Genomic DNA, 18,676 nt, shown 5'->3' with positions numbered 1-18,676 from the left:
TTTTAGATGTATGGTTAGAGAAGATACTACTGAGGGACAGCATCTGAGCAAAAAGTGGGTGTCACCGAGGGAACAGTGTTTCCAGCAGTACAGAGACCCAGAGGAAGGCGTATGCTTACTGTGCTTGAGAATCAGTAAGGGGGCAGTGTTGCTGGCATGAACTGGGTGATGGGTAGATTATTAGGAGATGAAGTTTTAAGAGCTGACCAGGCACCAAAATCACACACACGTAGGGTCTTATGAACCACGTAAGTAACTGTAGATAGAGAAGTCCAAGGATAGAACTGACATTTAGAGGTGACAAAGAAGAGGAGGATCCAGGATAGGAAACTAAGAAGGTAGGTAGGAGGAAAACCAAGCGAGTATGGTGTCCTGGAAGCCAAGTCTAGGAACTGTGAGAAGATTGAGAAAATGATCATCAATGTCAAATACTCATCCAGATACAATGTCAAATACTTGTATAGAGTTATAAAGATATAATGAGTTAATCCATACTAAGTGCTTACTAAGTACTGAACTAATATAAGCTATTATTGCTATTAAAATCATCAATTAGATAGTTTTCTTTCAGGCATAGCCAACCTGCACTTTTTAAAAGATGTCTCAATATACCACTGATTAACTATTCTAATTTTTGGTTATTATACAGAGTAAACCTCCTTTAAAATGTGGTTTTTGGTAAGAGTCTATGTTCTTAGGTTGTATGTGCCGTATAACTTTTATTTGTTCCTTGTGTCATTTGTTAATTCAGTCATTTTTGACACATGTGGAAAAACCGTGCTTCGTATTCTGGGAAATAGGAAGATACCATACCTTTAAATTGCAGAGTACTTGAGAACTAAAACTGTAATAAAATGTGTGGTTGAAAGAAGTGAAAATAACTCTAATGGCCATTGATAGGAAGATAAATGATGATAGTACAGATAGAATGTTATGTAAGCTTTGAAAATGAATAAAATTATATATAACAAATAGATGAATCTTAGTAATAGTATTGAAGGCAGGCAGAGGGAACAAGTCCCAGAAGATTATATGTGGTAAGATACCTTTTTATAAAGTTCTAAACAAGCAAAACTAAATGTATTTTTTAGATACACATAAAATTCAGGATAGTGGTTAATTCGTAAAAGCTGAGGGATAGGCTAGGGAGAAGCACTTAATAAGATTGTTCGGTAATGTTCTAGTTCTTGGACAGTGAGATCATACTTGTTTGTTAAATTATTATTATTAAAGACAATTTGTGAAATAAGATAGGGCAATACATCCACTAATGGTTAATATATTGTTCGTGATTGATGATTTTGATGATTCATCAAACTCATTGTACTTAAGGACCAAATTCTTTTTTATAAGGTATAAATAAATGTCATAGATGTTCAAACAAAGGGCAGGATTATTTTCAGCTATAAGAACACAGACTATGAAGCCGGACTGCTTGGGTTTGAAAAATGGATCTACTCATGTCACTATATCCTAACTATGACTTTGGGCAAATTATTTAATCACTCTGTGCCTCAATTTTTAAAAATACAGTCAATTATAGTATTTGCCTCATATAGTGTTTAGAGGATCAAATGATCTAATACATATAAAACAGCAGTGCCTGGGACAAAGAAAGAGTTCAAATATTAACAGTAGTTATAGTAGTATTAACAGCAATAGCATTAGTGCTACTCTATTTTTATTGTCATTATTTGTTTTTAAGAACCAATTCATCTTTAAAGTTCTCATCACAAGAAAAAATTTTTAACTATGTATGGTGATGGATGTTAACTGGACTTGTGATCGTTTTACAATATATACAAATATCAAATCATTATGTTGTACGCCTGAAACTAATATAATGTCACGTCAATTATACCTCAATAAGAAGTTTTTTTAAAGTACCAACTTACATAAATTATACTTCAGGGGAAAAAAAGACCCAACCTATTCGCCAAATAATAGGAAATATTGAGCCTTACTTTGTGTATGTTTTTTGTGACAGTAAACATTGCTGTAAACAGAAAATGCAGCCATAAAGGTGAATTTCATCTCAAGAACTGTATTAGAAATAATTCAAAACTCACAGAAAGAGAAATGCCCTTAATTTCAATTTAAAATTTTCATTATAAAAAATAATAATGCTATAAAATATAAGTATGCAATATTGGAATACTTTCATTAAATTGTAGCAGCATCATGAAATAGTAGCAAGTTACTACATTAGGACCTTAGCCTTGTTTTCCCTGCCTGGGACACTCTTTTCCCAGGTATTTATGTGGGTAGCTCTCTTTTCTCCTTTAAATCTTACCAGAGGTCATCTTCTCAATATAAAATTGCAAATCTCTCTTCATGTCTTCCATCCTGCTTCATTTGCCTCTTCCCATGGTGTACAATTATTACCTTATAAATACTGTGTAATTTATTGATTGGTTAATTATCTCTCACTCCATTATATTCACTCCATGCAAGTACTGTGTAAGGGTAAGGGTTTGTCTCTTTTGTTGATATCCCAAATACCTAGAACAGTGCCTGACATATAGTAGATGTCTAAGGTGTTGAAATATTTGTTTGAAAGAATTAAAAGTGTACAAACTATAGTTTGCATATTTTAATGGGAATGTTTATTTTATTTAAAACAATTTTTTAAAGATTTTTGTTAAAATATAGCTAACATACAATGTATTAGTTTCAAGGGTGCACCATAGTTATTCAACACTTACATACCTAAAGAAGTGATTACCATGGTAAGTCCAGTAACTGTCTGACACTGTATGTACAGTGCTATCACAATATTGTTGACTATATTCCCTATGCTGTATATTACATTCCCATGACTTTTTTGTTTTATACCTGGAAATTTGGACTTCTCATTCCCCTTCATCTTTTCTGCCCTTTTTAAATTTTTCAATTACAATTGATGTTCAATATTATTTTATATTAATTTCAGGTGTACAGCATGGTGATTAGACTTTATATAATTTAAAAAGTGATTCATTTGACTAGTACCTATCTGGCTCTATACGTAGTTATTACCATATTATTGACTATATTTCCTATGCTTTACTTTATACCCCCATGACTATTTTGTAACTACCAATTTGTACTTCTTAATGCCTTTACCTTTTCATCCTGCCCTCCAACCCCCTCCCATCTATCACCCCAATAAATCTAGTACCCATCTGACACCATACATAGTTATTATAATATTATTGACAATATTCCTTATCTTATCCTACATCCCCGTGACTAATGTGTAACGACCAATTCGTACTTCTTAATCCCTTCTCCTTTTTCATCCACTCACCCCAACCCCTCTCCCATCTGGCAACCATCAAAATGTTTTTTGTGTCGATGTTTATTATAAAAGGCTTTGTTTTAATTATAAAAAATACATATTTGCTGACTATAAAGTTAAGAATCTAGACAAAATGGAAAAGTGGAAGTAAAAATTGCGTATATTTTCTGCCCACCCCCACCATCACACCACTCCATGATCACTCTTTTTTAAACAGTATTATTGACATACCATACAATTCACCCATTTAGAGTGTGCAATTAAATGGTTTAGTATTCACAAAGTTGTGTAGCCATCACTACAGTTAATTTTAGGACATTTCCATCAACCCAAAAAGAAACCCCATTCCCATTAGCAGTCCTGTTTCCCTCCAACCACTACCTCCCAGGGCTAGGCAACCACCTATCTGTTTTCTGTCTACTGATTTGCCTCTTTTGTACATTTCATATAAATAAAATCATGTACTATGTGGTCTTGTGTTTGGCTTCTTCTGTTAGCGTAATGTTTTCAAGGTTCATGTATCATGTGTTAATACCTCATTTTTTTATTGCCAAATAATAGTCCATTGTATGGATATATCATATTTTTCACCCACTTGTCCATTGATGGACATTTGGGTTGTTTCCACACTTGGCTATTTTATAAATAATGCTGCTATGAACATTTGTGTATAAGTTTTTATGTGAACACATATTTTCATTACTGTTGGGTGAGCTTGCTGGGTCATATAACTCTGTTTTATCTTTTGAGGACCTGCCAAAGTGTTTTCCAAAGCAGCTGCGCCATTTTACATTCCCACCAACAATGTGTAAGGGTCCCACATTCTCCACATCATCACCACTTGTCATTACGTGTCTTAATGATTGTGGTCATCCTAGTGGGTATGAAGTGTTGCCTCACTGGGATTTTGGTTAACATTTCCCTAATGAGTGATGATATTGAGCATCTTTTCATGTGCTTATTGTCCATTTGTATATATTTGGAGAAATGTCTTTTCAGATCCTATGCACATTTTTAAAATAGGTTTTATATTTTCTTTTTATTATTGAGTTGCAAGGTTTTTTTATATGTTGCAGGCAAGTCCCAGGATGTAGGATTTGCACATATTTTCTCCTATTCTCTGGGTCATCTTTTCACTTTCTTGATTGCATCCTTTGAAGCAGAGAAACTTTTGATTTTGACAAACTTCAATGTGTTTATTCTCATTGTGCTCTTGGTGTCATATCTGAGAAGGCTTTACTTAACTTTAAGTCATGAAAATTTACTCCTGTGGTTTTTTTCTCTAAGAGTTTTATAGTTTTAGCACTTACATTTAGGTCTATAATACATTCTGAATTAAATTTTATATATAAGGAATGGGTCCAGCTTAATTCTTTTACATGTAGATATCCAATTGTCCTAGAACCATTTGTTGAAAAGATTATCTTTCCCCATTAAATTGTCTTGGCATCTTTGTCAAAAACCAACTGACCATAAAAGTGAGGTTTTATTTCTGGACATTCAGTTCTATCCTATTGATCTATGTGTCTGTCTTGTAAGATCACTCTTAAAAATCATTATATATCCTTTTAACCACTGCTTTCCAACCAGGTCTCAGCTTAAATAAGAGACCTGGCACTTGTCATAATATGCAATTATATTCTTGATAAAACTGAACCACACTGGGGGCCAGTCTCCACCATAAGATTATAAGATCCCTGAAGACATGAAGAAGAATTTATTTACACGGTATTCCTAGCAGCTAGCATAATTCCTGGCCCATAGTAGGTCTCCAATAAATATATTTTTTAAAACAAAGAGTGTTTCTGAGAATTTCACTGAATTAAAATCAAAATACAAATTCCTGAGCCTCATCTGGGTCAGAATTTCTCAGGGCAAGTTCTGTATATATGTTTTTAAAAGTTTCCCATGTGATTATGATAAACACACTTAGCCAGTGACACCTTTTCTAGACTTTGTTTTATGTGAATATTCACATATGAATGCATAGTTCTATTGGTGTAAAATATCTTCCATAGTTTTATAACCTGTTTTATTATTACCAGTGTTTTAGTCATTAGTCCATTTAAAACAGCTCTGTTATCACTTTTAATGACTGCATAGTATTCTATTATATTTGTAAGTTTATTTAAGCATAATAGTTATTAAGCAGTCATCTGAAGTTAAGTTACTTCTAATTCTGTACACTATTTAGATATCGGAAATTAAAGCCAAAAATAATAGGCAACAATAATAATGAGTTAAAGTTGAATTTAATGATTTAATGAAATAGAGTGTTCAAACAGATTTAATGGTACAATTGAACCATACTGGGGGGGGGGGGGGTTCAGATTGTATCAGTAACATTTAGTGATTTTTTTTTTTTTTTTAAGTCATTTGACATTTAAGAGCAGCACCTTTCATATCTATTCGGATAGTTTGTCAGAAATTTGATAATCTATAAATCTAGGTTTTTAAAATAACTATGGATATTACACTTTTTAGCAGTGTGAGCAAGTTAACCTGTTACTGGACAAATTTTGTATTTCAGAGTTGTTACAGTCGACTATTTTTTGCAAATTAAACTTCAGTCACTGTAACCAGTCTTATCTATCTGATCATTTTGCCATAATGGTGATAATTAAGGTTCATAATTTATAACTCATTTCAGTGTGAGACAAAGTTCTTCTGGTAAAAGACCTATAAGCACCAAAAACAACTAAAGTAAATACAAAAAGAAAATTATTTGATAAATTTATAAATTGGTTGATGAGCTAATGGATGATATCTTTATAGAGATGAGTTACAACTTTTATTATATCTGATCTTGGTTTTAAGTACCCAGAAGGACCATTTCTGCAGATCATTTTAAGTAGAACTTCATATAGTTCTCTGCATAAGCAGATGCTTAATCTTCTTTTTTTGATTGAGGTAACATTGGTTTATAACATACAAGTTTCAGGTGTACAACATTATAATTTGACATCTGCATTACATTGTGCTCACCACCAAAATTCTAGTTTTCATCTGTCACCATTTGAACCCCTTTTCCCATTTTGCCATATCCCCTTCTTCTTCGCTTTACCCTCTTTTCCCACTGGTAAACACCAGCCTGTTGTCTGCTTCTATGAGTTGTTTTGTTTTTTTCATTTTTGTTATTCATTTTTTTCATTTTTTAAAAATACGTGTTCTACATATGAGTGAAATCATACAGTCTTTGTCTTTTTCCATCTGACTTAATTTCAGTTAGCATACCACCCTCAGAGTCCATCCATGTTCTTGCAAATAGCAGGATCTCACCTTTTTTATGGCCAAGTAGTAGTCCATTGGATGTGTGTGTGCACGCACGCACACTCCACATCCTTTTTTTTTTCTTTTAAAGAAGTTATGTAAGATTTTATTTGAGCCCAAAACTGACAATAGCGGCTGGGAAGTGAGATCTAAAATGTTGTATCACATCTTTATCCATTCATCCATTGATGGACACTTAGCTTGTTTCCATATCTTGGCTCTTGTAAATAATGCTGTAAGGAACATAGGTGCATATATCTCGTAAAGTTAGTGTTTTTGTATTTTTCAGATAAATAGTCAAAAGTGGTATAGCTGGATCATATGGTAATTCTGTTCCTAATTTTTTTTTATGAATCTCCATACTGTTTTCCATAGTGGCTGTACTAAGTTACATTCCCAGCAACAGTGAACAAGGGTTCCCTTTTCTCCACATCCTCTCCAGCACTGGTAGTTTCTTGTCTTTTTGATGATACCCATTCTAAAGGTGTGAAGTGGTATTGTGGCTTTAATTTGCGTTTTCCTAATGATTAGTGACTTTAAATATCTCCTCATGTGCCTGTTGGCCTTCTGTATGTCTCCTTTGCAAAAATGTCTGCACATATCCTCTGCCCATTTTTTAATCAGGTTGCTTTTTTTGTTGTTGAGATGCATAAGTTTTTATATATCTTGGATATTAAGCCTATTGATGTATGATTTGCAAATATCTTTTCCCATTCAGTCCATTGCCTTTTCCTCCTGTTGATAGGTTTGTTTTGCTATGCAGAAGCTTTTTAGTTTAAGGCAGTCCCATTTATGTTTTGCTTTTGTTTCCCTTGCCAATGGAGTCAAATTCACAAAACATCTCTAAGGCTGATGTCAGTGAGGTTTCCTTACTGCCCATGTTTTCTTCTGTATGTTTTAATGGTTTTAGATCTTACATTCAAGTCTTCAATCCATTTTGAGTTAATTTCTGCGTATGGTGCAAGATAGTGGTCTAGTTTCATTCTTTCGTATGTGGCTATCATGTTTTCCCAATACCATTTATTGAAGAGTTGTACCTTTGTCCACTATATGTTCTTAGCTCCTTTGTCATAAATTAGTTGTCTATGCATTTGTCAGTTTATTTCTGAGCTCTTGACTCTGTTCCATTGATCCATGTGTCTTTTCCTATCAATACCATACTGTTTTAGTTACTATAGCTTTGTGATATAGTTTGACATCAGAGAGTGTGGTAGCTCAGATTTGTTCTTTTTTGTTTCAGGATTGCTTTTGCTATTTGGGATCTTTTGTAGTTCCATACAAATTTTGGGATTTTTTTGTTTTATTTCTGTGAAAAATGCCATTGGGATTTTGGTAGGGATTGCTTTGAATCTATATAGATTGCTTTAGGTAGTATGGACATTTTAACAATGTTAATTCTTCCAATCCTTAAACATGGAATATCTTCCCATTGCTTTTCTATCTTCAGTTTCTTTCAACAATGTCTTACAGTTTTAAATATATAGGTCTTGCACCTTCTTAGTTAAATTTATTCCTAGGTATTTTATTGTTTTTGTTGCAATTGTAAATGGGATTTTCTTAATTTCTCTTTGAGATTTTTTGTAGTGTATAGAAATACAATAGATTTTTGCATATTGATTTTGTACCTTGAGACTTTATTATTTCTAATAGTTTTTCGGTGGAGTCTTTAAGGTTTTCTCTATATAAAATCATGTAAAGCAGATACTTAATTTTCCCTAGCTATGTTTCTTGTTACCTTAAAATTTGATTTCTTTGTGTTGGCAATAGCAATTCTTACTTACCTTTTTTTGTTTAATGGTTGTAGATGTGAGTATGCAGTGCTCACAGGATATACTTCGAATGCTCCTATCTCTTCAGCCAGTTCTTCAGGATGCTATTCAGAAAAAAAGGACAGTAAGGCCTTGGGGGGTTCAAGGTCCTCTCACTTGGCAACAATTTCATAAAATGGCTGGCCGAGGCTCTTATGGTAAGTAATTCATCGTAACGTATATTGGCTGATTTTATATCAGTTCTCAGTTTCTATTCCCAACTTGAATAAGCATATTTACTTTTCTTAAATATTTTTGTGGCTTAAGGCCAGTGTGCTCAATCTCAGACTTTATTATTTTCAACATTTCCAGCATTCAATTTACTGCATTTTCCACCCCACTTTAGAAAGAACAGCATCACTTAGATCTGTTTTTACATATTAGACTGACCAGTAAATAAGATTTTATGTGAAGAAAGAATCATACTGCCACAAATTTTTAAAAGACTGAACACCACTTTTGTTGTAAATCATCATTTTACAAAATTGAATGAAAAAATGAGGTAAAAAAGAAGAGGTAATACTTATGATAAAGGCCCCAAAGTCTTCATTAAAGGTGGGAAAAAACAAAAACAAAGACAGAAATTTGCTAGTTATGCCAAAGTTGCAAATGAATACTCCTAGTATATAGTATATACACATATGTGTATGGTCAACTGTAATAGAAAAGAACATTCAAAATGTTTGAATTATCTATTGAAGATAGGCTCTGAAAGGTGGGATGTAATTGGAGCTTTTAAAATATATTTGGAGTAATAATTCTTAACATTGAAATCTTTCACTTTTATGCATGGTTTTAGAATGCATTGTGTACACACACACACACACACACACACGCACGAGTTTTTACTGATCAATACATGTAGAGAGATCTTTTCTTTTTCTTAATGCCTGCATATATTCCATTGTTCTTTCCATATGATATTATTTTACCCGTCTACTTTTTATGTCATTACAATCTGTAATGCACACATCCCTGGCTTAATGCATGTGTGTAATTTTTTTAAAAAATTTTGCCAGATTACTTTCCACAGTATCAATTTAAACTCCTACCAGTAAAATACCTGTTTACCCAAACCCTTGCCAGTAGGGCACTGAGTAGATAGGTGAAAATGGTTATTACAGGATAGTTTGAGAGGAGAATAGTATAGACCATGAGCGGAGAGTTCCTACTTTCTAATCCCACCTCTGCCACTTTTTGTATGATACTGTACAAGTTGATTAACTTCTCCATTCCTGCTTTTTCTCTCTAAAATGTGATTAATATTAGTATCTGCCTTATATGGTTTTTGTGAGGATTAAATGAGTTAATATATATATAAAGATCTTTGAACAGTACCTAGCACATAGTAAATGTTATAATTGTTTGCTATTACCTTAAATTGCTTTCTCTAATGAGATTAAGCATCTTTTTTGTATAAGAGGTATTTCTATTTCTGTGAACTTTGTTTATATTCTTTACCCGGTTTTCTATTAGGTTTTTTTGTCATTTTTTAAAATTTATGGATTTGGATTTATAGGTCCCTTTTACATGGTAAGGATATTAATTTTTGTCATGCATTGCAAATCAGTTTTCCAACTTATTTGGCTTTGTTTATTCTTTTCTTCATACCAAAGTTTAAATTTTATGGTCAGAGTAATCAGTTTTTAAATGGATAGGTTTTATGTTAGGCTTAGAAAGGCATTCCACAGTCCAAATTTATTAAAAATAAAACTCCCCTCCCATTTTTTTTTTTGTACTTCTAAGTATTTTCATTCAAATTATTTTTTTTTACATTTAAATGAAGGTATAATGAATAGTTGTTTTTGTTGTTTTTTTTTTAAGACCATTTAGCAAATTCCTAACTGGAAAAGTTTCAATCACTGGCTTTAGGTGTTTTTGTCTTTAATCAAATATTTTTCTACTAATAATGACTTCAGTAACTTTTGCCATTTAAATAAAAAGACATGTACTGCTTTTAAATGCTTTCTTAAAATGCGTCTTTCTTATATTTAGGAACTGACGAATCCCCAGAACCACTGCCAATCCCCACATTTTTGTTGAGTTATGATTATGATTTTCTGGTGCTTTCTCCATTTGCTCTCCCTTATTGGGAGAGACTTATGCTGGAACCCTATGGATCTCAAAGAGATATAGCCTATGTTGTACTGTGTCCAGAAAATGAAGCCTTGTTAAATGGAGCCAAAAGCTTTTTTAGAGATCTCACTGCAATATATGAGGTAGGTATTTAAAAAGAGGTGGCATTTTAAACCTGCCTTATGATTTGTATATTTATATATAAATTATGTTGGTTAGTTCAGTTGATTGGGGCAGAATAGTAATGATGTCAGTTCTTTGATGTCAGCTATTTAGTTATTATGCTAGCCAGTTACATTCTTTACAGCATTTGACCCAGGCCCTTTGTTAGATACGTGTGCCTTGGTGTCGTGGTGGTAATTGCCATATTGGGGAATAAACATCGAGAGCATATATGTCCTGTTTAAGATAATCTATTTTATAAACAAAGAGTAGCATTATTAAATAGCCAAGGGAAAATTATATTTATAAAAATTCTAGTCCTGATTTTCTAGGACCTCAGGTGCGGACAGTAGGCCTCACTTTCCTCATACGTAAAATAAAACTATGCTAGGTCTCTGTAATTCCATTTCATTTCTGAAATTCTTGACTAACCTTTTAAGTTACAATTCTCATGTTATATCTAACACTACAGATTTTTTTTTTTTTTTTAATTAAATTTATTGGGGTGACAACACTACAGATTTAAAGTACTGTGGGACATAAAGTCTTAATTCATTATACCTTCCTTTTCCCATAAATGCTTGGAAATCAAGTCTTTAAAATTCAGTTTCTTTTACAATCTTAATTATTAGTTTGTGCTGGTTTAACTCCTTATAAATAAATGTTGCACTTAATTACAAGATATCTGTAGTGTGTTTTATAGTCGTACTTCCCAAAGAGTGCTGTTTGGAGCACTAGTCCTGTAAAATCTTCCCAGAAAAAAGTTCCACAGTTAAATAGGTTTGGGAAAACATTGTATATTATATTACTTTTTAGAGATTCACTATTCATGTTAGATTATTAAAGCCTTTGAAAGTCTTACAGTAAAGAAATCCTGTTTAAATTTTCTTAATACAGTGTAGTAAACATACTTGAAAGTAGACTTGTAATAAACATCTCCCTCCACAGGATTGGAGGGAGAGCTGGCAATACATACTGTATTTATATGCCAATTTTTATTTGATTTGACTTGGGGGGGATATATGTATATTTATATACATGAATTGGGGGGTAGATGTACAACTTAACATGTCTACATTTTTATGCTCATTTATTTCTGTATCCTGCAAGTTTTCATTATTCAAGTGCAGTTGTTCTGGCGCCATTATTATTTAGGTGTTTATTTCATTGGAGATATTTTAATTTTAAAAGAAATTTAATGAGTTTCTAATGTAAAAAGGGAAAAGACCGATGGCACCATTTTACCCTTTGTATTTTTATCCCAAATGTTAATTACAAGTGATAAAACTTATTTTAAATAACTTAAATGCTTTTTATTATAATATGTACTCAAATAGTATGATACTTTAACTAATTCTGCTTTCTATGTATATATTTGTAGTCCTGTCGATTAGGTCAACATAGACCTATTTCTCGACTGTTGACAGATGGGATCATGAGAGTTGGATCTACTGCGTCAAAGAAACTATCAGAAAAGTTGGTAGCAGAATGGTTTTCTCAGGCAGCTGATGGTAACAATGAAGCATTTTCTAAACTGAAGCTTTATGCACAAGTCTGCAGATATGACCTAGGTATTAAAATTGCATTTATTGTATAAAGCCAGTGTTAGCAGAATGTGGCGCAGTCCACCAGCTGTTTTTATAAATAAAATTTTATTGGAACATAGCCATACTCATTTATTTACATATTGTCTGTGGCTGCTTTTGTATTATAAAATCAGACCTGAGTGATTGTGACAGAGACTGTGATCTGCAAAGCCTAAAATATTACTATCTGACTCTTCATAGAAAAAGTTTCCTGGTCCCTGCAATAGGGATCCTATCAGCTAGGAGGAAATTGTGGGTTTAAACAGTTTTTTTGCTTCTGTAGGATCTGATGAATTTGTGTTTTTATTTAGTAAAATTTATTAACATTAAAATTCTTGACTTGTTAATGGTTTAGAGATAAAATAACTTTGAGTTACCTCTACAACACCAGTTCTTTTTTGGAATCTAAGAAAATGACAGCTGTTTAAGACTTGCTTTTAATGTATTGAACTAAATATCCATGGACTTACTTTAGACTTAATCCGAAGAGACACAGAACTAAAATATTGAATCTCATTACACATTCCTATAATATGAACCTCATGATAACATTTCTCCATTTTATATTTAGCTCCCAATGTAGTCAATATTTATTCAACTTCTGATTTAGGGACCCTTTAAATGGTTTGGTTAAAAATTGCTACATACTGTTATTTATATTTAATTAACTATGCCTAGCAAATAGAATTTTATTATACTTTCATGGAAGCCATTTCTTTATTTTGTATGAAAATGCTGGTTTACCTTTTCAGTTCCATTTGACGTTTGTTTCTTCAGTTTCTAGGGGAAATAGGAAGCTAGTATGTGCTACACTACTAGCAGGCAACTTGGGGCAGGGGGTAGTTACCAAAGAAGCATCAACTAGATATTATTCACATAGTTGAGTAAATAAAGAACCTATCAGTGAAATGAAGTAAATATCCTGCCTGTTTTTATTATCTTTAGGTCCTTATCTTGCTTCCCAGCCATTGGACAGCTCTCTACTTTCCCAGCCAAATTTAGTTGTTCCTACAAGTCAATCTTTGATTACTTCACCTCAGATGACAAATACTGGAAATGTTAATGCTCCATCTGCCACCCTGGCATCTGCGGCGAGTGGCACTATGACAGTGACTTCAGGTGTTGCCATGTCTTCTTCAGTGGCCACAGCTAATTCAACTTTGACCACAACTTCAGCTTCTTCCTCCACCAACTTGAATAGTGGAGTGTCCTCAAGTAAACTACCTTCATTTCCACCCTTTGGCAGTATGAGCAGTAGTGCTGCAGGATCTGTGTCTACACAAGCGAGTGCAGTGCAGAACGGCCAGCTAGGAGGGTCACAGTCATCAGCTCTGCAAACAGCTGGCATTTCTGGAGAGTCGTCTTCACTTCCCCCTCAGCCACATCCCGATGTATCTGAAAGGTACTTTTAAATATACGAATTTTGTAGAAATATAAATATATGATGCTTCTTGTATAAATAAGACAGTCATTGTGAATGAACTTGTAAAGAATTCTTGGTCTTATCCTTGAAATTTTAGTTTGTATAATGTGGAATATTGTACATATAAAATTACAATGACTCTTCATAAAGTCTTTATTATTTTATTTATTTAGGATTTCAGGCTGGGAATTAAGACCCTGAAAGCCATTTAGTCGAACTATTTGAATCTGTTCTGTGACATAACTGTCAAGTCGATTTGCCTGTGTAAATCACTCCAGTCATTTAAAAGTCTTTATTGAACCAGCCTGTTCAGAGACTTAAGAGTCATAGCAAGATTTGAATCTCAGCTCTGCCATTTACTGGCTGTATGATTTGGGGGGAAGTTATATAACTTTTTTGAGCCTGTTTCCTTATCTGTAAAATGGGAGCAGTAGAATATAATGTACATTAAGTGCTTTACACAATGCTTCCAAACACTTGAGTTACTTATAATGACAATAGTGATGATATGATGACAGTACTTTTCATTCCTTTTATGAAGAAGGTATTAAGCTTCTTTTTTGATTTATAGGTTAGGTTTAGCGTGAGCTTGGTTATATTTTTCAGCTATCTGGATGCAGTTTTGCCCAAAGTTACACTAATTTATGTGAGAAATGACAAACTATTAATTACCCAGATCGTTCGTCCATCTTGAACATCTCAGTATATTTGAAGTTTTAAAAAAAAATCAAATCACCATCAAAGAATGAACCTTATATTCACCATTGAAATTAGGTAGTATGAAATGAAGATGTATAGTTGAAAATGTAGTAGAACATTGACTAAGTTTGGAAATCTGCTTTCTTTCTAATCTAGCACTGCTTTTAGCCAGCTGTGTGATCTTGGAAAGCTCGTTTAACTTATCTTTGTCTCAGTGTAACTTAAGTAGTAAACTCTCTAGTGTTTCTGATACTTTATGGTTTTAAGAATTCTTTTTTTAATGCAAGACCTCAATAAAAACATCTTTGTACACCATGAAATTGTATATACAATGCTTATGGTTCTCTTTGAACAGAAAGAGATGTCCCTAATTTTTAGAGACTCTCTGTGACAGCTCCCCACCCAAAAAAAGGATGAGAGGGTATTAAGAATCTGCTTTGATGCTACCCCAAGAAAGATACAGTACAACTTTTTTCCTAACTGTCTTACTTTCTATTTCAAATTTTAGTACGATGGATCGGGATAAAGTGGGCATCCCCACAGATGGTGATTCACATGCAATCACTTATCCACCTGCAATTGTTGTTTATATAATTGATCCTTTTACATATGAAAATAAAGATGAGAGCACTAATTCTTCTAATGTATGGACTTTGGGGCTACTCAGATGCTTTCTGGAAATGGTTCAGACTCTTCCTCCTCATATTAAGAGTACTGTTTCTGTACAGGTAAGACTGATAAATGTTGCCAATAAAATTTGTATAAAACAGTTGGATGTTGACAGAAGTTTCAGAGATACTGTTCTGTATCCAAACATTTTCTAAAAGTCAGGTTGTGTTACATTGAATTTACTTTAAGTAATATTATACTAGAAATCTTAGAGAGTTTATGAAAAATAGACTTTATAAGTATAACACAGTAATAATGGAGAATAAAAAGATTGTAGTAAGTACATTAAGTGTTTCTCCTGTATTACTTTTGTAAACCAGCTTTTAAATTCCTAAGCTTAAATACAAAAATAAGAATATGGATCTATATAAGCTAGAATTCTAAATAAGACAGGTTGCAAGTAAAAGTAGAAAGAAATTAACCACATTAAATTGTTTGCAGAGATTTTAAATTATCTCTTTATAGACTATAATAGTACTAGTCAATGGCAATATTAATATAACTGCTATTTAGAAATTTTTAGAAGTTTTTACATATCCCATTGGTAAAACTATTAAAAACCTATATAATAGATAAAGAAATATAATTCTTTAGTTTATCATTTTATTTTGATTTTGTTTAAATTTCCTAGAAGTTTTTAGAGTTTTAGACCCATAGACCTTTTCATTCTTTTGTTCGAAGTTTAACATGTGTAACATTTGCATATAATTCTCAGATTGTTCCTTGTCAGTACCTGTTGCAACCTGTGAAGCATGAAGATAGACAGATCTATACCCAGCATTTAAAATCCCTGGCTTTTTCGGCTTTTACCCAGTGTCGGAGACCCCTTCCAACATCAACCAATGTGAAAACATTGACTGGCTTTGGTCCAGGTTTAGCCATGGAAACTGCTCTTAAAAGCCCTGATGTAAGTATGTTTTCCATGACTAGAATTATTGAAAAACTATACATTTTATCATTTTGTGCAAAACTAAGTGCAGTTCTTTGTTTAACTCATTTTCCAATTATCTTATGATTGGCTAGAGGTAATAGATCACATTTTCAATCAAAGATTTTTCTATGATTGTGCAGTAGAATAGTACCTAAATTTTTTTTTTTTAATTTTTTATTTTACAGAGACCAGAGTGTATTCGGCTTTATACACCTCCTTTTATTCTGGCTCCAGTGAAGGATAAACAAACAGAGCTAGGAGAAACATTTGGAGAAGCCGGACAGAAGTATAATGTTCTTTTCGTGGGCTACTGTTTATCACATGATCAAAGATGGATTCTTGCTTCTTGCACAGATCTATATGGAGAACTTTTAGAAACGTGTATCATTAACATCGATGTTCCAAATAGGTACTTATATTCTTATATTTTTAAAAAATGTTTCATTATATCCCATTTAAAAAAATGTACACACACACACACACACACACACACACACACACACACAATTACATTTCATTTTTAATGAATAAAAACTGGTTTGAAGGTTATTTATGTACATTAAAATATTAAGTCATGGGATTGGAGGTGTTTTCACCTTTTTGTATGAATATTTATATTCTATAATTGATAGCATTAAAAATGATTTTGATTAATCTGTGTTACACAAAAGAGGTTAAAATCCCTAAATTCTACGTAATAAAGCTTGAGGCAGTGATTTTAGCTTGAAAAATTTGAACATGGAACTAGAAAGAAAGCCCTCTGCTATTAAAAATATAGTCTAGTAAAGCATCCTAGAATATTTATTTTCTCATGTACAGTCTAACATAGTCCCTAAATTAACTGAGTTGACTTCCTTTACTAAAATTGTTGACTGAAAATTTTATCATTTAAATGTTACAGTGTCTTCTGAAAATGGTGGTGGCCTTCTTTTTAGAGTTCTTCTTGGTAGTAATTAAATAAGGCCATTAATTATGACGGTTACAACTAATAGGTCCAAGAGGTGAGCCTCATATTGAGTTATCACTTAATAGACATTTCTAGTAACATGTTTCAAAGCTAGTGAACACTGCCTATGAGATCCTGAAAAGCAAATCCATGCAGTAGTTTTTATTTTATTTTATTTTTAAAAATTTTTTTGGAGAATATTGGGGAACAGTTTTTCCAGGACCCCTCAGCTCCAAGTCAAGTCATTGTTTTCAGTCTAGTTCTGGAGGGCGCAGCTCACTGCCCATGTGGGAATCAAATTGGCGACCTTGGTGTTAAACGAGCACTGTGCTCTAACCAATTGAGTCAACCGGCCACCTAACTGGCAGCTCAGCTCCGGTTCTGTTCTTTAAATTCAGAAATTGGTTATGTGCAGAAATATTTAATGATTATTAGATTTTAGGGCTGGGAAAGCAGAATACAGAAACATTAATTTTATACTGTTGGTTATGAGATTTATTGACTATTTTATAAACCTTAAAGCAGTGCTTTATATATTTCCTTGACACAGTTTTGATTTTCTAAATAGAATAGTTGTACTAATTAAGTGAGCTTTGAAATGAGGATGCTTATCTGTGAAGGATGAGAAAGTAGAGAAAGAATAATACCACCTTTCCAATACAAAGATAATACTGCCATTTTTCTGAAGGTAGAATAAGAGAATGGTTAAGAGGTCCAACTCTAGAGTCATGGAGACCTAGGTTCAAATCCCCACTTACTGGCTATGTGATCTTGAGTAAGCTGAGTTACAGCTTACTTCTCTGTAGAACTGGGAGGATAATTTTGTCTGTCTCATAGTGTTGTTAGAATGAAATGAGGTATTACGTGTAAATTGGGCATAATGCTTGGTACATAATAAGTACTCAATAAATGGTAGCCATTGTTGCTCAGCCACAGAGTGCTTATGCTATATACTTGCCTAATAAAGGACATGCATGCAGAAAACACAGCAGTGTTGTTTGGTCTGAGAAGTGTGGGGTGTTTTGTTTAATAGTCTTCAACTTAAAGTATAGAGCAAGGGTTGGCAAAATGTATGGCCTGTGGACCAAATCCAACCACACTCATTTGTTTAAATATTATCTGTGGCTGCTTTCATGCTGCAGCAGCAGCAGAGTTGAATAGTTGGAACAGAATCTTGATCGCCTGCAAAGCTTAAAATATTGGCCCCTTAAGGAAAAAGTTTGCTAATCTCTCATTTAGAGCAGTGTTTCTGGTGAATTTAAGTGGTTTGGGGACAGTTTTTCATTCTAAGTTAAGTATAGGTTTTAATGTATGTTAAAACAAAACAAAACACAAACTAGCATGCCTCCCCTATGATTTTACATATATTCCTGCTTAGGATTTGTGGTAGAAAGTGTCAAGCATTAAAATTAAGGGACCAGTTTTTCAAAAATGTGAGCTCTTTTAAATTTCATCGTTTGAATTTTAGAAATATATGTGACTCACTTATTCCGTACAATAGGGCTCGTCGGAAAAAAGGATCTGCCAGAAGATTTGGTCTACAGAAACTTTGGGAGTGGTGCTTAGGACTTGTACAAATGAGTTCATTACCTTGGCGAGTTGTAATTGGCCGTCTAGGAAGGATTGGTCATGGAGAATTGAAAGGTAAAATTGTGCTTTTATTATTTAGTACTTAAATTTCTGTTTAATGTTAATTCATACACTGTTCAGACCACATCTAGCTATATGTATTGAACAAAATACAGCGGTTGTAAATACTGTTTTTGTTGTTGTTTTTTTGTTTTTAAAGAGGAAGTACAGATGTCTAGGGCACAAATGGCTTAGTT

General features: G+C 33.1%; 1 protein-coding gene across 1 annotated transcript in view; it reads left to right on the top strand.

The window, feature by feature from the left end:
* The window catches only part of MED13 (mediator complex subunit 13), a 94,483-nt gene that overhangs the window by 62,869 nt on the left and 12,938 nt on the right, over positions 1-18,676 (top strand). The window contains exons 17-24 of the mRNA XM_019732482.3: positions 8,355-8,516; positions 10,354-10,577; positions 11,978-12,167; positions 13,128-13,584; positions 14,813-15,032; positions 15,689-15,880; positions 16,090-16,313; positions 18,352-18,494. Coding sequence (XP_019588041.2) covers positions 8,355-8,516; positions 10,354-10,577; positions 11,978-12,167; positions 13,128-13,584; positions 14,813-15,032; positions 15,689-15,880; positions 16,090-16,313; positions 18,352-18,494 — 1,812 coding nt within the window. The remainder of the gene's footprint in view (positions 1-8,354; positions 8,517-10,353; positions 10,578-11,977; positions 12,168-13,127; positions 13,585-14,812; positions 15,033-15,688; positions 15,881-16,089; positions 16,314-18,351; positions 18,495-18,676) is intronic.

This window comes from Rhinolophus sinicus, chromosome 12 (genome assembly GCF_057876585.1).
Source record: "Rhinolophus sinicus isolate RSI-liver-muscle chromosome 12, RSI-T2T, whole genome shotgun sequence".
NCBI classification, from domain to species: domain Eukaryota; kingdom Metazoa; phylum Chordata; class Mammalia; order Chiroptera; family Rhinolophidae; genus Rhinolophus; species Rhinolophus sinicus.
The sequence above is the reverse complement of the archived record's forward strand: the minus strand, read 5'-3'. Positions and strand labels throughout refer to the sequence as shown.